Source organism: Heteronotia binoei, chromosome 19 (assembly GCF_032191835.1).
Source record: "Heteronotia binoei isolate CCM8104 ecotype False Entrance Well chromosome 19, APGP_CSIRO_Hbin_v1, whole genome shotgun sequence".
NCBI lineage: Eukaryota > Metazoa > Chordata > Lepidosauria > Squamata > Gekkonidae > Heteronotia > Heteronotia binoei.
The window spans coordinates 40,113,858-40,132,270 of record NC_083241.1 but is presented as its reverse complement, the minus strand read 5'-3'; the positions used below and the strand labels follow the sequence as shown (position 1 = coordinate 40,132,270).

Here is an 18,413-nt window from a genome sequence, read left to right as displayed (position 1 = left end):
GTTTGGCCCATGCGACGTTACAATCTGTAGTTCCATTTTTAACCCCCACTTTGGGCTGAAGACTCGTAAACTCTTTGACTTTGTGTGAACATAAATATGCTTCTTGAATCATGGCTTGGAATGCTGATTTGTTTGCTACGAGTTGTAACTTGAAGTTCCTCTTTTTTTCTTCTTCTTCTTCTTCCTCCTCCTCCTTCTCTCTCCCCTCCCCCCCCCCCCCCGCCCACATCTTGCTTTTGCGTGATGTGGTATGATTGTCGTGGTGGAATTGCCTTCCAAAGGTATGTACAAAAAAGCACAGAGCTTTGCTAATCTGCCAATCTTTCAGCAGAGATTATGAACTGCGACGGGAGGTAAATTGAGGCCGTCTTGGCACAGCGTATCGTACGAGACTTACCGCTGTTCTCTGTCATCCTACCTGTTGCCTGATTTCTCAGAGTTTGTCAAACAGGGACTGAAGTGCCAGGATTCTGGCTTGAGATGAAAAAGTTTGGGTTTTATGCCCTCTGAAAGAAGGGCCAAAATGGAGTGACAACCACACTTTGATTTCTGATGGTTGGAAGAATTCCAGGAGGGAAACCTGTTTTGTGGTCCAGTGTGAGATGACAACAAGCACACTGCTTACCAGCTCCTTGTCTGGGGTAGTCAAGACAGAGGGGGGGGGGCTGCCCTTGAAGACTGTTCGGAAGCTTCAATTGGTTCAGAACATGGCAGCCAGGGTGCTTGCTGGGACGGGCTGTGGCTAGGACATTACTGTGCCATCCTGTACCAACGATACTGGTTCTCGGGGCTTATTTTGTAGCAGGAACTCTTTTGCATTTTAGGCCACACCCCCTGATGTAGGCAGTCTTCCTGGAGCTTACAGTAGGCCCTGTACTAAGAACCCTGTAAGCTCTGGGAAGATTGGCTACATATGGGGTTTGTGGCCTAATATGCAAAGGAACTCCTGCTACATAAAAAGCCCTGTTGGTTCTCAGAGTACTTCTGAGCCAAATCATAAATGCTGTTGTTAACACTTAAGGCCCTTAAATTCGACTTCATTCCAGGATCTCTGGTGGTCCACCTACACCCAGAGCTTGTGCCCTGACCTCTACAGGGTCCCTGGGTCTGAGAAACAAGGTTGCCAAACCTCCAGGTGGTGCCTGGAGACCGCCTGGAACGACAACTCATTTCCAGATGACAGACATCAGTTCACCTGGAGAACGTGGCCGCTTTGGAAGGCGAACGCGAGCCGGGAAAAGACCTGGTTTTCCTCGGAAGGCCTGTTGAGGACTCATGGGTTGGCTCGCACTCTGGACGGGCCCGTTAATCAGTGCTAATTAGACAAGATTTGTTCCACATGGTGCCGTTCCCGTGAGCCAATGCTCTGCGCTGCCTCAAACCTTTACCTTCCCAGAAGGTCAATGACATAATAACCAAAGGAAGAGTAAGGCTTTGGGGGAATTCCAGGAGCGTCTTGCATCTCTATGGAGCAGTGGAGACACCTTGTGGGCACCTGGTGGAATGGCAGCTGGTGCTCATGTACCTCTTCGTAGGTCCCAGCTGGGTTCTTTGGCCGCTGTCCTTTGTCCCTCCGTGCTTTTCTCCATTGCTGTCCGCTGATTGTTCGATGTTCAGGTGGCCTGATCTTGCGCTCCTTTTGAACGATTTTTGTTGCAAGGCAAATAGATTCCCCTGACGAAGGCTGTTGGAGAAACATGTTGGGAATTTTGGGGGAATTTTCACAGAGTTATAAAGTATGTTCTTACCTGATTTTGAGCCATCAGCCCTGGTCTTTTTATTTTATTTATATGAACATATGAACCTATGAAGCTGCCTTCTACTGAATCAGACCTTTGGTCCATCAAAGCCCGTCTTGTCTACTCAGACTGGCAGCCGCTCTCCAGGGTCTCAAACTGAGGTTTTTCACGCCTACTCACCTGGACCCTTTTGAGTTAGAGATGCCGGGGATTGAACCTGGGACCTTCTGCTTACCAAGCAGAGGCTCTACCACTGAGCTACCGTCCCTCCTGGAGGGGCACACACCTGGAAGTCATAGTGACCTCTGGTGACTGACCTCTACTGGAGGTCTGGAGGATATTCAGGGAGGTGGCTGAATAGAGCCTGCCCATGCCTTCCCGACTGCTGGTATTCCAAGGAGGTCTCTCCTCCAAGCACTCACCAGAGTTGGCCCCGCTGAGCTTCCAAAATCTGACAAGATTGGGCTTTTCTGGGCTATTCAGGTCAGGGAGGCCTTGGTCTTATTTTTAAATCTCCTATGACTGCTGCGGCCCTTTTATTATCTTCTTGATGTTAGGATTGAGAAATTCCTGGGAATTGGGGAGGTGGACCGTTGGGAGGGCAGGATTTAAGCGGGGGGAGAAGGGACCTCAATAGGGTATAAGGCCAGGGCCTGCTATGCAAAACAGCCATTTTCTCTGCCCTAGGGTTGCCAACTCTGGGTGGGAGAGTTTGGAGGTGGAACCTGGGAAGGGCGTGGTTTGGGGCGGGGCGGGACTTCAGTGGGGCATAATGCCATAGAGTCCGCCTTCCGAAGTGGGCGTTTTCTCCCAGGGAACAGATCTCTGTCACCCGTAAAACGTTTGTCGTCCCAGGAGATCTCTAGCCAATGCCGAGAGGTTGCTAACCTTAATTACGGGCGGGGCTTTCTTGGCAGCAGGAACTCCTTTGCATATTAGGCCACACCCCACTTATGTAGCTAATCCTCCAGGAGCTGACAAGGCTGTTTTTGGGAGCTCTTGGAGGATTGGCTACATCAAGGGGTGCGGCCTAATATGCAAAGCAGTTCCTACTACAAAAAAAGCCCTGATTGTGGGAGCTCTCCGGTTACCACTTGGAGGTTTCTCCAGAGTTATTTCTCTCTGTGAGAACCAGTTTGGTGTAGTGGAGAAGTGCGCGGACGCTTATCTGGGAGAACCGGGTTTGATTCCCCACTCCTCCACTTGCACCTTGGGTCAGCCATAGCTTTCATAGAAGCTGTCCTTGAAAGGGCAGCTGCTATTAAAAGCACTCTCAGCCCCACCTACCTCACAGGGTGTTTGTTGTTGGGGGGAGGAAGGTAAAGGAGTTTGTGACCGCTCTGAGATTCAGAGTATAGGGTGGGATATAAATCCAAAATCTTCTTCTTCTTCTTCTGTCTCTCTCTCTCGGCCCTGCTAGAGGTTAATACCCCTAGTCGGGGTACACAAAGATCACCCTGAGTGGCACTGTGTGAATTTGACCATGCCCAGCTGAGCTAATAAAGGCGGAGCTGACAACAGCTGGCCGACCACAGCCAGATGCTTTCCAAACACATTTCTAATACGATTTTTATGACATGCCTTGATCCGAAACAGGCCACCGGTGTTTGGAGATTTCGCCTTTTATTGTGCCTTTATAGTGGCATCATCAGCATCTCTCCGAGAGCCCGCATCGTTTACAGCCAGCAGTGTTTGTTCTCGCATTTTTAACTTTCTTATTGGCGGCTTCCCAACTGTCTAAATATTTGCAAGCAAAATGAAAGTAGGGCATTTGTGATCCTGAGTTGTCTTTGGTTTTCATCCTCAAGGCCGGAAGAGGGATGTTTAGGTCACTGCTCCAGCTGCACAGATGGTAGCTCTTGTAGTCTGCCGCAGATGAGCTGGATTCGAATCCAGAAGCACTTGAGAAGAAGACCATAGATTCATACCCCACCCTTCTCTCTGAATCAGAGTCTCAGAGATTACAATCTCCTTTATCTTCTTGCCCCCTAACAGACACCTTGGGAGGTGGGTGGGGCTGAGAGAGCTCTCCCAGAAGCTGCCCTTTCAAGGACAGCTCCAAGAGAGCTATGGCTGACCCAAGGCCATTCCAGCAGCTGCGAGTGGAGGAGTGGGGAATCCAACCCCGTTCTCCCAGATAAGAGTCTGCACACTTAGAGCTCTGGCTGACCCAAGGCCGTTCCAGCAGCTGCAAGTGGAGGAGTGGGGAATCCAACCCGGTTCTCCCAGATAAGAGTCTGCACACTTAGAGCTCTGGCTGACCCAAGGCCGTTCCAGCAGCTGCAAGTGGAGGAGTGGGGAATCCAACCCGGTTCTCCCAGATAAGAGTCTGCACACTTAGAGCTATGGCTGACCCAAGGCCATTCCAGCAGCTGCAAGTGGAGGAGTGGGGAATCCAACCCGGTTCTCCCAGATAAGAATCTGCGCACTTAACCATTACACCAAACTGGCTTTCTCACAGTGGCCAACCAGTTCCTCTGGAGGGCCAACAACACGGCAGAGAGGCCAAGGCCTTCAGAGACCAAAAAGACTGTTTGGGGTATGATCCTTCAAGAGTCAAAACCGTTTAGATATTTTCAGAGAGTCACCATGTTGGTCTGCAGTTAAACAGCTGGATTCTGATCCAGTAACACCTTACAGACCAACAAAAACTTCTTGTTCTTACCGATAGATTCATGGAGGGTACATCTGACAGTGGCTACTTGCCATGGTAATGACTGAGGAGAACCTCCACATTCAGAGGCACTAAACCTCTGAATCCCAGAGTCAGGAGGCAAAATCAGGGGAAGGCCTCGGCCTCTCTGCTCTGTTGTTGGCCTTCCAGAGGAACTGCTTGGCCACTGTGTGAGGCAGGATGCTGGACTAGATAGACCACTGGCCTGATCCAGTAGGGCTGTTCTCTTATGTTCTTATGAAGGCCTTGGCCTCTCTTCCCTGTTGTTGGCCCTCCAGAGGAACTGGAACTGTGGCCCTCCGGAGGAACTGTGAGACAGGATGCTGGACTAGATGGGCCACTGGTCTGATCCCAAAGGGCTCTTCTGATGTTCTTATGAAGGCCTCGGCCTCTATGCCCTGTTGTTGGCCCTCCAGAGGAACCGGTTGGCCATTGTGTGAGACAGGAGGCTGAACTAGATGGAGCCTCACTGATCTGATCCAGCAGGGCTCTTCTGATCTTCTTATGAAGGCCTTGGCCTCTTTGCTGTGTCGTTGGCCCTCCAGAGGAACCGGTTGGCCACTGTGTGAAGCAAGATGCTGGACTAGATGGACTATTGACCTGATCCTGCTGGCTCTTCTTATGCTCTTAATTCCCGAGGTATGAGCTTTTGAATGTCAAAATGCCTTTCATCTGGGATCCTTGACTCTCCAAAGCTAATACCCCACACATTTTGTTCTCTAAAGTATTACTGCACTGGAATCTAGATGTCTTATCACAGGGGTGTCCAACGGTCGCTCTTCAGATGTTTTTTTTGCCTACAGCTCCCATCTGCCCCAGCCAGCATGCCTAATGGCTGGGGCTGATGGGAGTTGTAGGCAAAAAACATCTGGAGAGTGACCGTTGGCCACCCCTGATGTAGGGTTTTAAACTCTGTGCCGGGATGTTCTTGGCAGTTTGGGGGGTGGAGCCTGGGGAGGGCGGAGGGAGCTCAGGCAGGATGTGATGTCATCGAGCCCGCCCTCCAAACCCCAGTGCTGTTGCAGCTTTCTGCTTTCACGATGATGAATCTATTTAACTGCTAATTGAGACACCAGTTGGGTTGGCGCCCCGAGCAGCCGCCTTCGCTCTTCACGCTATGCGTGCCAGATGTTTATTTCTGGAAGCGGTAATGCTGCCGTGTTATTGTGCGCAGCCCCATGTTGTATGAATCATTCCTGTTTGCACATCGTATAGAAGAGGTTCCATCCAAGCCTGCTTCTTCCTCCGGCGACAATAACGCAAGCTGGCAGGCGCGGCTAAATGTCAGCCTGTCGGAGCGGTCATCGGCATATTCTTCATTGTGACAAAGGGCATTAATTTTGTAATTGGTCTTCTTGGCAGCCATCGAGAAGGAAGGAAGTTGATCGGATGTTCTGACGTTTGGAGAAGAACATCAAAATGGCAACAGTTCACTTAGCCCAGGGGTGGTCAAACTGTGGCTCGGGAGCCGCATGTGGCCCTTCACACTTATTCTGTGGCTTTTGAAGCCCCCACCGCCCTGTTGGCTGACTTGGAAAAGGCATTTCTCTCTATAGATCACTTCTCCAAGGCAAGCCAGCCGGCAGCTTGGAGAATACATTTTTAAGTTAAAGTTGCTTTCTTTCCATCTCTCTCCCTTCTTCCATCTATTTGCTGGCCTGCCTTCCTATCTTGCAAAAAGAACCCCGTGGCGCAGAGTGTTAAAGCTGCAGTACTGCAGTCCTAAGCTCTGCTCACGACCTGAGTTTGATCCCAGTGGAAGCTGGGTGTTCAAGTTGCCAGCTCCAAGTTGACTCAGCCTTCCATCCTTCCGAGGTCGGTCAAATGAGTACCCAGCTTCCTTCTCCTCCTTCTCCTCCTCTTCCTTCTCCTCCTCCTCCTCTTTCTCCTTTTCCTTCTCCTCCTCCTTCTTTTCTTCCTTCTCCTCCTCCTTCTTCTCCTTCTCCTCCTTCTCCATCTCCTCCTCCTTCTTCTCCTTCTCCTTCGCCTCCTTCTCCCTCTCCTCCTCCTCCTTCTCCTCCTCCTCTTTCTCCTCCTCCTTCTCCTCCTCCTTTTCCTCCTCCTTCTCCTCCTCCTTCACCTCCTCCTCCTTCTTCTCTTCCTCTTCCTTCTCCTCCTTCTCTTCCTCTTCCTTCTCCTCCTTTTCCTCCTCCTCCTCCTCCATTTCCTTTTTCTTCTCCTCCTCCTCCTCCTCCTCCTTCTCTTTCTTCTTCTTTTTCGGCATACCTCAGCATGGTGCAATGCTATAGAGCCCACCTTTCAAAACAGCCACTTTCTCCAGGGGAGCTGATTTCTGCCAGCTGGAGATCAGTTGTAAAAGCAGGAGATCTCCAGGCCCCACCTGGAGGCTGGCAACCCTATGTGAACCCCTCCCCTTCCTAAACTCCAACTTCCCCAAGGTCCACCTCCCCACCCCCCCAATCTCCTAGAATTTCCCAAACCTGAGCTGCAACTGTATTTTCTGTCCTTCTAGCTGCAGTACTGCAGTCGGAGCCCTCTGGTCAAGACCGGAGTTAGATCCCCGGTGGAAGCTGGGTTCAGGTAGCCGGCTCAGGTTGACTCAGCCTTCCATCCTTCCGAGGTTGGTCAAAGGAGTCCCCAGCTTGCTGGGGGGAAAGCGTAGATGACTGGGGATGGCAATGGCAAACCATCCCGTAAAAAGTCTGCCCTGAAAATGTGAAAGCAATGTCACCCCAGAGTTGGAAACGACTGGTGCTTGCACAGGGGACTGTCCCTTTCCTTGCTGGGGGGAAAGCGTAGATGACTGGGGAAGGCAATGGCAAACCACCCCGTAAAAAGTCTGCTGTGAAAACGTTGTGAAAGCAACATCACCCCACTGGTGCTTGCACAAGGGACTACCTTGACCTTTTTACCCTCCACATCCCCAAATCCTTCCCTCCTAAGGAATCCAACCCTTTAATCATGTTTGGCTGCTGTTTCTTATAGGCCTCAACTTCCTGATAGTTGAATAACCAAAGGATTATTCATGCCCACCCATCAGCTATTTTTGTAATTAGTTAGCTGGCAGCAATATCATGCTTTAAGAATCTTGCCCATCAGATAATGGCGAAAATAGTGCCAGTAGATTTGCTTGGAAGAAAACAGCTGGGGAGATGAGATATAAATGAAGAGTACTCGGTGGAGATCTCGCTGTCTCACACACAAGTGACCCTTTGAGGTGTGGCCATGGGAAAGAACGATTAAGGGGGGGGGGAAATCACGATCTTTGATTTCCCCCCCTTTATCGTGCCCAGTGATTTTTAAGCCTTTTAAATGCTTAAGAATACAAGCTGTGTTTATCACAAGTCAGAAGTTGAACTCTGTTTTCGAGAAGAATGCAGAAAGGAGGGAGAGGCGTAGGTAGGGTTGCCAATGCCCCAGGTGAGGGCAGGGGATATCCCGGTTTGGAGACCCTCCCCCCACTTCAGGGTCATCAGAAAGCGGGGGTGGGGGGAGGGAAGTGTCTGCTGGCCACTCCATTATTCCCTGTGGTGACCGATTCCCAAATGGTACAATGGAGAACTGATCCATTTTGCCCTGGAGCTTAATCAGTTCCCCCCTGATGAAGCCTACAGGGCAAAACACTCTGTAGGGACTCTGTAAAATTTCTTTTTAAAAATCGATCGCGTACCGCCTGGCATTTTTTTTCCTTTTTTTGTTCTGTTCAAAAATAATTCGAAAATCCTGTCTTCATTTGTGAACTGTCCGAGGCCATGTCGATGTGCTTACGTTCGGCCTTAGAAGAGTTTGTTAAATAAGTCATCAAACGTTTTATTGAGAGGAAAGGGGAAGAGGAGTTTGTCAAAAGAAAAAAATTAAGTGGAGTCAAGTGGAGCTCCCCATAATGATCTGTTTTCCTGACGATGCTTTCAAACACAGCATCTCCCGGCTTCCTATGGGCAAAATATCGAGCTGTGATGCAATAAAAACAGGTCAAAACTCACAGGAAAGGAAAAGGAAAGGTCCCCCTGTGCAAGGACCAGTCGTTTCCGATTCTGGGGTGACGTTGCTTTCACAGCGTTTTCATGGCAGACTTTTTATGGGGTGGTTTGCTGTTTCCTTCCCCAGTCATCTACGCTTTCCCTCCAGCAAGCTGGGGACTCATTTGACTGACCTCGGAAGGATGGAAGGCTGAGTCAACCTCGAGCCGGCTACCTGAAAACCCAGCTTCCAACCGGGGATCGAACTCAGGTCGTGAGCAGAGTTTAGGACTGCAGTACTGCTGCTTTAACACTCTGCACCACGGGGTTCTTTTTGCAAGACAGGAAGGCAGGCCAGCAAATAGATGGAAGAAGGGAGAGAGATGGAAAGAAAGCAACTTTAACTTAAAATGTATTCTCCAAGCTGCGCCACGGGGCTCTTCACAGACTCACAGACGTGGTCTTAAACTGGAGGCTTTAAGAAGCACAGTTCTGTGACTCATTAGGATGTCTATTTTGGGGGCTTCTGTGTACAATTTATGGCTCTCAAAATGGAACATGTCGTTGGAGTAAACAACTGGCATTCCATCAGGGTCGTTCCCATAAACTTTTAATAGGCTGCCCGATGGCAGGACGTGGTTTGGGACGAATGGCATGTTACTGGAACAAGCGGTGGATGCGGGATGGAGGGTCACCGGCCAGTTGCCCAGAATGAAGCAATGTTGTAAGAACTTTCTGAACAGCAGGCACTGGGAACAAATGTGCATGGATGTGAACAGAGATGCAAACTGTGATTTGTAAGAACCTTATCAGAGACCAACAGGATTTTTGGCATAGAAGAAGAAGAGATTGCAATTATACCTCGCCCTTCACCCAGAGCATCTGACAATCTCTTATGCCTTCCCTTCCTCACAACAGACATTCTGTGAGGGAGGTGGGGCTGAGAGAGCTCTGACAGAAACTGCTCTCGAGAGGAACAGCTCTGCGAGAACTTGTGACTGACACAAAAGAAGCCCGCTTAAAATCTACCAGGGACCACCCTCCTGGTGGAACCAGCTGCCGGAAGAGGTGAGGGCCCTGCGGGACCTTGCTCAGTTCCGTAGGGCCTGTAAGACAACCTTCTTTCGGCTGGCCTATGACTAGCTGGTACAAGAAACCAAGTGTAGTTATACTAGATGTCTGCTGTCCCTAATGTTTTAAATGGTTTAAATGTCTTAAAATTTTAAATGTATTAATTATTTTAACTGGTTTTATGCTTAAATTCTATTTATGTCAAATTTTTATGTTGTGAGCCGCCCTGAGCCACTTGTTGGGAAGGGCGGGATATAAATCATAAAACAAACAAACAAACAAACAAACAAACAAACAAACAAACATCAGCAGCTGTAAGTGGAGGAGTGGGGAATCAAACCTGGTTCTCCCAGATAGAAGTAAGTGAATTTAACCACTACACCAAATTAGATTACCAAAATACCTGGGTTAGGGTTAGGGGAAATACTTGGAGATTTGAGGGGGTGGAGCCTTGGGAAGGTGGGGTTCGGGGAGGGGAGGGGCCTCACAAGGGCGGCGTCCACCCTCCAAAGCAGCCATTTTCTCAACAGGAACTGATCTCTGTCTCGTGGAAATTATGGGAGATCTCCAGGCTTCAACTGGAGGTTGGAAACGCTCTTTTTTTAAAAGTCGAAGCACCCTTCAGAAAATACAAGTTGGAATGGAGTTCTCTGAGTCTTTATATCCCAATCAGAAGATAGGAGGGGTACTGTAAAGAATGCTTGTACTTAGGGGTCGTCTTGTAGAAAAATAGGTGGTGGAACTCATTAGCATATGCCACCCCCCCCACCAGCCAAAAGCAAAAGCAAAAGAAAGGAGAGCCTCAAATGAGTGAGGCCTGCTTAGGCTGTTTAGAGTTCCAGCCAGCCCAAGCAGGCCTCACTCACCTGGGACTCTCCTTGGCCACCCCCACCCCTCAAAGTCAAAAGGCCAGCAAGCCATTCGCCAGCCAAAATCACACCAGAAGTGGAGAAAGGGTGTCACGGGTTTCTCCAGGGGTTAACGAGGGCTGCTGGGGGTGTGGCAAAGCCCCTGCCGGCTGGCTGGCTGCCCGCTCTCCTAATCCAGGGATTGTTATGCAGCTGCACCTCCTATTCAGTGGACAACATAGGTGAGGGAGAGGAGGGGGGAACCCTCAGAAAGCTTCAGGAGCTGCCCTTCTGTGAGCTCCTGCTGCTTTCAAGGCCTGGCAAGCACATCTGATTAATGAAGCTTTGATTATTGGAAGCTCATACCCCGAAAACCAGGCCCGCAGGTCTCTAAGGTGCTGTCGGATTCGAATCCAGCTCTTCTGCAGCAGACCAATGCGGCTCTCCTCTGAAATGGTCATTTGTAAGTGAATTAGTGGGGGGCAGCATTGATTGGCGAGAGCCAGAATTCTCGCCAGACAACAGAGGTGAGAGTTAGCTATGAGCGCAATGCTGATCCTGGGAACGGAGGTATTTGTGAAGTCCCTGCATTGTGCAGGGGTTGGGTTGCCAGGTCCAATTCAAGAAATAGCTGGGGACTTTGCGGGTGGAGCCGGCAGCAAGCTTGTGACGAGCATCATTGAATTCCAAAGGAAATTCTGGCCATCCCATTTCGAGGGACCGCACACTTTTTAAACACCTTCCCTCCTTTGGAAATAAGGAAGGATAGGGGCTTCTTCTGGGGCTCACAGAATTGGACCCCCTGGTCTAATCTTTTTGAAACTTGGAGGGTCTTTTGAGGAGAGGCATTGTATGCTATGTTGCAAATTTGGTGCCTCTCCCTTGAAAAAAAACCCCAGATGCCTGCGGGTCAATGCTCCATTATTCCCTATGGGAATCGGTCTCCAGAGGGAATAATGGAGTGCCCAGCAGACATTTCCCTCCCCCCCACGCTTTCTGATGACCCTGAAGTAGGGCGAGGGCCTCCAAACCATGGGATCCCCTGCCCCCCCCCAAAAGGATTGGCAACCCTATGCAGGGGGTTGGACTAGATGACCCCGGGGGTCCCTTCCGACTCTATGATTCTATGAATGTTATCGTTTGGGACAGTTTCTTGGCTTGGCCTGCAGTCACCTTTCCAACTCCCCTTTTCTGCATTGCAGCAACAGGTTCTTCTCAGCCTGTGATAACCCCCGGTATCTCTTTAGGCAGCAAGCGGTTCTTTGCAAACATTTATTTCTTTAAAAAAACACAGCCACGGCAAATGGACTTTTGAAGACTGGCTGCTGGAAAGGAAAGGAGGAATGCCGGAATGTATTTTGTTTGGATTCCTCTGCCTTAGCTGTGCGGGGGGAAAATGGCCGAGCCGGCTCTGGGGTCAAGGGAGAGGTCCTGGGAGCGGCCTTGCAGTCGGGGGTGGGGGGTGGGGGGTGGGTTGCCACATGGGGCAAAACGAGGCTTATGCAATGGAAATGCAAGGACGTGCCATTCCTTGAGAGTTGCCCGCCGAGGCTGCTGGACAGCATGCCATGATGTATGTTAGAAAAGAGATTGTAAGGGCAGGGAGGGGACATGCTAAAGGTTTGTAAAATAACGCACGGGGTGGAGAGAGTGGAGAACAGGCCCCTAGCTAGGGCGGGGCGTTTCAGGGCCACGCCCCCTCAGTCGTGAGCTACGCCCCACCGCCCACGCCCCTGAGCACTGGAGAAAGAGAACTTTTTCTTTCTCTCCCCAAAGACTAGAATTCGAGGGCAACCAATGAAGCTGATTTGGCAGGAGGTTCAGGACGGACAAAAGGAAATCCTGCTTGACACAGGAAGCGATTCAGATATGGAATTCACTGCCGGAGGATGACATGATGGCTATAGGCGTAGAGGCTTTAAAAGAGGATCAGATAGATTCATGGAGAAAAGGTGTATCCGTGGCTGCTAATCACAGTTACTGAAGGGAACCTCCATGTTCAGTTAACCTCTGAAGCCCAAAGACAGAAGGCAAAATAGAGGGAAGTTCTCAGATAAACATCTGGAGCAGAGGGTCCCTCAGTGGCTGTTAGCCACAAGGGGTAGATGGAACACTTTGTCTGGGGCAAGTAATGCTCTGTCTCATTGTTGCTTGCGGGGGGGCAACAGTGGGAGGCCTTCTGGAGTTCTGGCCCCATGGGTGGACCTCCTGATGGCACCTGGGTTTTGGCCATTGTGTGACACAGGACTGGATCCAGTGACCTGATCTAACATGGCTTCTCTTACGTTCTCTATGTCTTGTTGGCTGCCCAAAAGATCTGGTCGGCCCCTGGGTGAGACAGGATTCTTTACGAGATGCACCACTGGTCTGTTTCAGCAGAGCTCTTCTGAAGTGCTTACCCCCACTGAAGTGCTTGTTCTCCCCGCTCCAAAGAGTTCCTCTACCTGGAGGAGGGAACCCTACTTCCCTTGGGTGCCAGGCAGGAGTTTCTAGTAGCTGGGATGTGAGCGGAGATGTTTTACCATTATGCTTTAGAAGGAAACAGCCTGAAGGCCTTGTTGTCTGTTGCCAGGGCTGGCCAAGCTTGCTTAATGTTAGAGCCACATAGAAGAAATGTCAGATGTTTGAGAGCTGCAAGGCGAGGGAGGGAGGAAGGAAGGAAGGAAGGAAGGAAGGAAGGAAGGAAGGAAGGAAGGAAGGAAAGAAAGAAGGAAGGAAGGAAGGAAGGAAGGAAGGAAGGAAGGAAGGAAGGAAGGAGATGATGATGAAGAATGCCAGATGTTTGAGGGAAGGAGGTAGCAGAGGATACAGACAAACAAAAAAGGGAGGGAGGGAGGAGGGAGAGGTGGAAAGAAAGCAACTTTATCTTTAAATGCATTTTCCAAGCTGCTGGCTGGCTTGGCTTGGAGAAGTGATTTAAAGAGAGAAAGACCTTCTCCAAGCCGGCAGATGGGGCTTGTGGGGGCTTTGAGAGCCATACAATGTGCGAAAGAGACACACGTGGCCCCCGAGCCACACTTTGGCCGCTCTGTCCGTTACCCTCTTACCTTTGATGGAGTTCAGTTGCTCTGGATGTCCTCTCTGGGATAAGGCAGGAAGGCTTTTGAGGGGACGGGTGCCTGTTCTCTCCCTTTGGGACAAACGTTCCTCCCTCCTGCTCCGAGGTCAGGAGAACAGAGCCAGCATCCTTCCCAAACCCCCACCCTCCCGTAGCCCCCAGCCCCACTCCGGCAGCCGAAGTCATCAAGCTTTCATCTCCAGCTCTGCAGGAAACCGACAACGGCAGGTGCCAAAAGGAGAAGGAAGTTTCTAATTACCCACAACAGCTACTCTGCTACAAGCCACTTGGCAGCGGAAGGCCGAATAACAGTCCGCATCCAAACAAAATAAGGCAGGGGTGTCGGACTCATTTGTTATGAGGGCCGCATCTGACATAAATGAGACCAAGTCCGGTTGGGCTGAGCCACGTCTGTCCGGGCCATGTAGTAGTGGAGGATTTAGGTAGCAGAGGATACAGACAAACACAATTAAAATTTTTTTTAAAAAACCCCTTAAAACATGCTTACAACGTTAGCACTCATTGGTCTTAACGGTGCTTTCTTTGTATTTCTCCCATGGGATCCAGGGAACTGGGCAAAGGAAGCTCTGGCTCTTTCCCTCCCCTCCCCTGGGGACCAGGAGGGAGAGGAGCCTCAGCCAATAGAAGGAAGAGAGGCTTGGCTCAGCAGCTCTCCTGTGCAATTGAGAGAGCCTAGAAAAAACAAGCTCTGCCTCCCCCCCCTTCCTCCCCAAGGGAGGAGCCTCAGCCAATGAGAGAAATAGAGGCTTTGCTCTGTAGCTCCTGTTCAGTTGAGCAAGCCTTGCAAAGCAAGCTGTGATGCAGAAGGAAGCAAGAGAGAGGGAGAAGGAAGCAGATGACAGCCAGTTGCCCGAGGGCCTGATAGGAGCCCTCCGGGGCCTGATTCAGCCCCTGGATCGTATATTTAATACCCCTGAAAGAAGGCATCCTGGATGAAGTTGATTGGACCAGGGTGCAGGGCGGCTTGCTAGCGTGGAAATCCAGCCTCTTGGTGGGGGTAGGAAGCGCCGTCGGGTCACAGGCAAATCATGGCCACCTCAAAGGTGTTTCGAAGCAAGGGACGAACGGAGGTGGTTTGCCCTTGCCTGCCTCTGTTGCCTGTTCCCAGGCCCCGGTGGGAGATCTCCGGTTTTGGTGGCTCCTCCCCACCGTGGGCCAGTTGGCCAGTGGGGGAAACGCCTCTCCTAAATAGAGACGTCACTCTTCCAAGCAGCCGTTTTCTCCAGGGGGACCGATCTTGGTTGCCAGGAGATCAGTTGCAAACAGTGGGAGATCTCCAGGCCCCGCCTGGAGGCTGGCAACCCTGCAGAAAGGTTTGTCGGATTTTATTGGCTTGTCTGTCGTCAGCCTCCTTGAGCCTGCTGGTGGGGCGAGCTGGATATAAAGCTCAATAAAGAAATGAAACTAGGGTTGCCAATCCCCAGGTGGGGCCAGGGGATGCCCTGGTTTGGAGGCCCTCCCCTGCTTTAGGGTCATCAGAAAGCGGGGTTGGGGGGGGGAGGGAAATGTCTACTGGGCACTCTATTATTCCCTATGGAGACTGATTCCCATAGCGTATAATGGAGAATTCATCCCACAGGTATTTGGGGCTCTGGGGGGGGGCTGTATTTTGAGGTAGAGGGACCAAATTTTCAGCATAACATTCGATGCCACTTCTCAAAAGACTCTCCAAGTTTCAAAAAGATTGGGCCAGGGGGTCCAATTCTACGAGCCCCAAAAGAAGATGCCCCTATCCTTCATTATTTCCAACGGAGGGAAGGCATTTAAAAGGCGTGCGGTCCCTTTAAATGTGATGGCCAGACCTCCCGTTGGAGTTCACTTATGCTTGTCCGCAATCTTGCTCCTGGCTCCACCCCCAAAGCCTCCTGGCCCCACCCCCACAGTCTCCTTGCTCCACCCCCCAACGTCTCCTGGCTCCACCCCCAAAGTCCCCAGGTATTTCTTCAATTGGACTTGGCAACCCTAAATGAAACAAATACAGGGGACAGTGGCTCAGTGGTTAGAGCATTTGCTTGGTAAGCAGAAGGTCTCAGGTTCAATCCCCGGCATCTGCAACTAAAAAGGCTCCAGGCAAGTAGGGGTGGAAAACTTCAGCTCGAGACCCTGGAGAGCCGCTGCCAGTCTGAGTAGACAATACTGACTTTGATGGACCCAGGGTCTGATTCAGTAGAAGGCAGCTTCATATTGGGGAGGGACGGTGGCTCAGTGGTAGAGCATCTGCTTGGTAAGCAGAAGGTCCCAGTTCAATCCCCGGCATCTCCAACTCAAAAGAGTCCAGGCAAGTAGGCGTGAAAAACCTCAGCTTGAGACCCTGGGAGAGCCGCTGCCAGTCTGAGTAGACAATACTGATTTTGATGGACCGAGGGTCTGATTCAGTATAATGCAGCTTCATATGTCCATATGACCACGTAGCTCAGGATTCCCACCCACTTCCCACCCACTGTCAGGGAACTGACAGTTTCATCTCCGGGCCCCCAACTTGCTTCCATCCCAGGATTCAACATTCGTCTTTACGGGCTGTCCTTGCCCCACTCACCCTTCCGTTTCTCCCTTCCAGTGAAAGGCAGTCAGAAGTGTGAGCTCAACTGCCGAGCTGTTGGGTACCGGTTCTACGTCAGGCAGGCCGAGCAAGTCATCGATGGGACGCCCTGCGACCAGAACGGGACTTCCGTTTGCGTGTCCGGTCAGTGTAAGGTAGGAGCGATTTTTTTTCTTTTGCTTTTCGAGCGCGGTCGTCTACAGATTCGGCGTTTAAATTAGGGTTGCCGGATCTGTGTTGGAAAATACCTGAGACTTTGGGGGTGGATCTGGGAGAGGGCGGGGTTGGGGGAGGTGAGGGGGGCATCAGCAGGGTACAATGCCCTAGAGACCACCTCTCCAAGCCGCCATTTTCTCCAGGGGACTGACCATAAGCCACCAAGTAGTACACTGTCTTTCAGTTTGCAAAAATGTATTGCAAGGATCCATAATGAAAGAGCCCGATGTTCACACCGAAATGAGAAGCTTAATGCTGCGATTAGAGAATGTAGAGGAAAGGAAAGGAAAGGTCCCCCTGTGCAAGCACCAGTCGTTTCCGACTCTGGGGTGACGTTGCTTTCACAACGTTTTCACGGCAGACTTTTGACAGGGTGGTTTCCATGGCGCAGCAGCCTCGTGGCACAGAGTGGTAAAGCAGCAGTGCTGTGGTCTGAACTCTCTGCTCACGACCTGAGTTCTCTCCAGCGAAAGCTGGTTCAGGTAGCTGGCCCAAGGTTGACTCAGCCTTTCATCCTTCCGAGGTCGGCAAAAAGAGTCCCCAGCTTGCTGGGGGGAAAGTGTAAAAGACTGGGGAAAGCAATGGCAAACCACCCTGTAAAAAGTCTGCCGTGAAAACGTTGTGAAAGCAACGTCACCCCAGAGTCGGAAACGACTGATGCTTGCACAGGGGACCCTTTCCTTTCCTTGCCATTGCCTTCCCCAGTCGTGCGCAGAGGGTTTAAAGCTGCAGTACTGCAGTCGGAGCCCCTCTGCTCACGACCTGAGTTTGATCCCCGGTGGAAAGCTGGGTTTTCAGGTAGCCGGCTCCAGGTTGACTCAGCCTTCCATCCTTCCGAGGTCGGTAAAAGGAGTGCCCAGCTTGCTGGGGGGGAAAGTGTAAAAGATTGGGGAAGGCAATGGCAAACCATCCCATCAAAAGTCTGCCGTGAAAACGTGGTGGAAAGCAACATCACCCCAGAGTTGGAAACAACTGGTGCTTGAACAGGGACCTTTCCTTTCCTGCCCTTGCCTTCCCCAGTCGTCTACGCTTTCCCCCCCAGCAAGCTGGGTACTCATTTGACCGACCTCAGAAGGATGGAAGGCTGAGTCAACCTGTAGCCGGCTACCTGAAAACACAGTTTCCCTTGGGGTTTCTTGCCAGCCTCTGTCATTATTGTATTGTTTGTTATGTGTTGTACACAATCCTTGTTAATATATTTTTGCAAACTGAAAGACGGTGTAGTACTTGGTGGCTTTGATCACTCTACTAATCACGCCAAGTGCCCTTCAAGCAGCAGCTCTTTTCTCCAGGGGAGCTGGTATCTCTGCCAGCTGGAGGTCATTTGTAAAAGCGGGAGATCTCCAGGCCCCACCTGGAGGCTGGCAACCCTAATTTAAATGTGAATTCTGCCAATTGCCTTGTGGGGAAAAAAAAGACCACTGGGAAACGATGGTCTTTAGGATATCAGTCGGTTGCCGGTGGGTTTGCGGGTTGCGTGAGATTGCGAGCAAACTAACCGACAAGCCTTAGGTGGGTTGCAAATTCTGGGTTGGGGATTCCTGGACATTTGTGGGGTGGAGTTGAGGGAGGGTGAATTTTGGGGAGGGAAGGGACCTCAGCAGGGAATAAGGCCACGACGTCCTCCGAAACAGCCATTTTCTCTAGGGGAACTGATCTTGGTTGCTCAGGGATCAATTGTAATAGCGGGAGATGTCCAGGTACCACCTGGAGGTTGGCAACCCAGGAGATAAATCGGAATTCCAGGATAACTCCAGACCGCACCTGGAGGTTGGCTTACCCAAAATGGACATGGCATTGTAGAGGCAATTAACACGTGATTATCAGGGCTTTTTCTGTAGCAGGAACTCCTTTGCTTATTAGGCCACACCCCCCTGCTGTAACCAATCCTCCTGGAGCTTCCAGAAGGCCCTGTACTCAGAGCCCTGTAAGCTCCTGTAGGATTGGCTAAATCAGGGAGGTGTGGCCTAATATGCAAAGGAGCTCCCACTAAAAAAAAAAAAAAGCCCTGAGAATTATACCTGGAGCATCTCTTTTAAAGGGTTCTAAGTTACTGGTTTTGTTGCAAAGACGTTCTGGATTCCCTTGAAATGCTTTGTCAGCTATGGGAGGCTGATTTGAATGCAAGACATGCATCTTGTGGTTTCACCTTTCGGGGCTGTTTGTTTGGCAGCAATTTGGTCATCGTTTTTTCCTGTGCCGGGACTGGCTTCTTGGGGCTCTTTTGGCAAGCGGGAGCTAGGCTGCCTTCGCCGTCTTCCTTTGGGCACACTCCTGAAGCCCTCTCGTTTCAAAAGGCGTTGGGAAAGCGCATCTGTTTTGGGAAA

General features: G+C 50.8%; 1 protein-coding gene across 1 annotated transcript in view; it reads left to right on the top strand.

The window, feature by feature from the left end:
- Positions 1-18,413, top strand: part of THSD4 (thrombospondin type 1 domain containing 4) — a 434,172-nt gene that overhangs the window by 138,452 nt on the left and 277,307 nt on the right. The window contains exon 6 of the mRNA XM_060259859.1: positions 15,889-16,025. Within this exon, the coding sequence (XP_060115842.1) occupies positions 15,889-16,025 (137 nt within the window). The remainder of the gene's footprint in view (positions 1-15,888; positions 16,026-18,413) is intronic.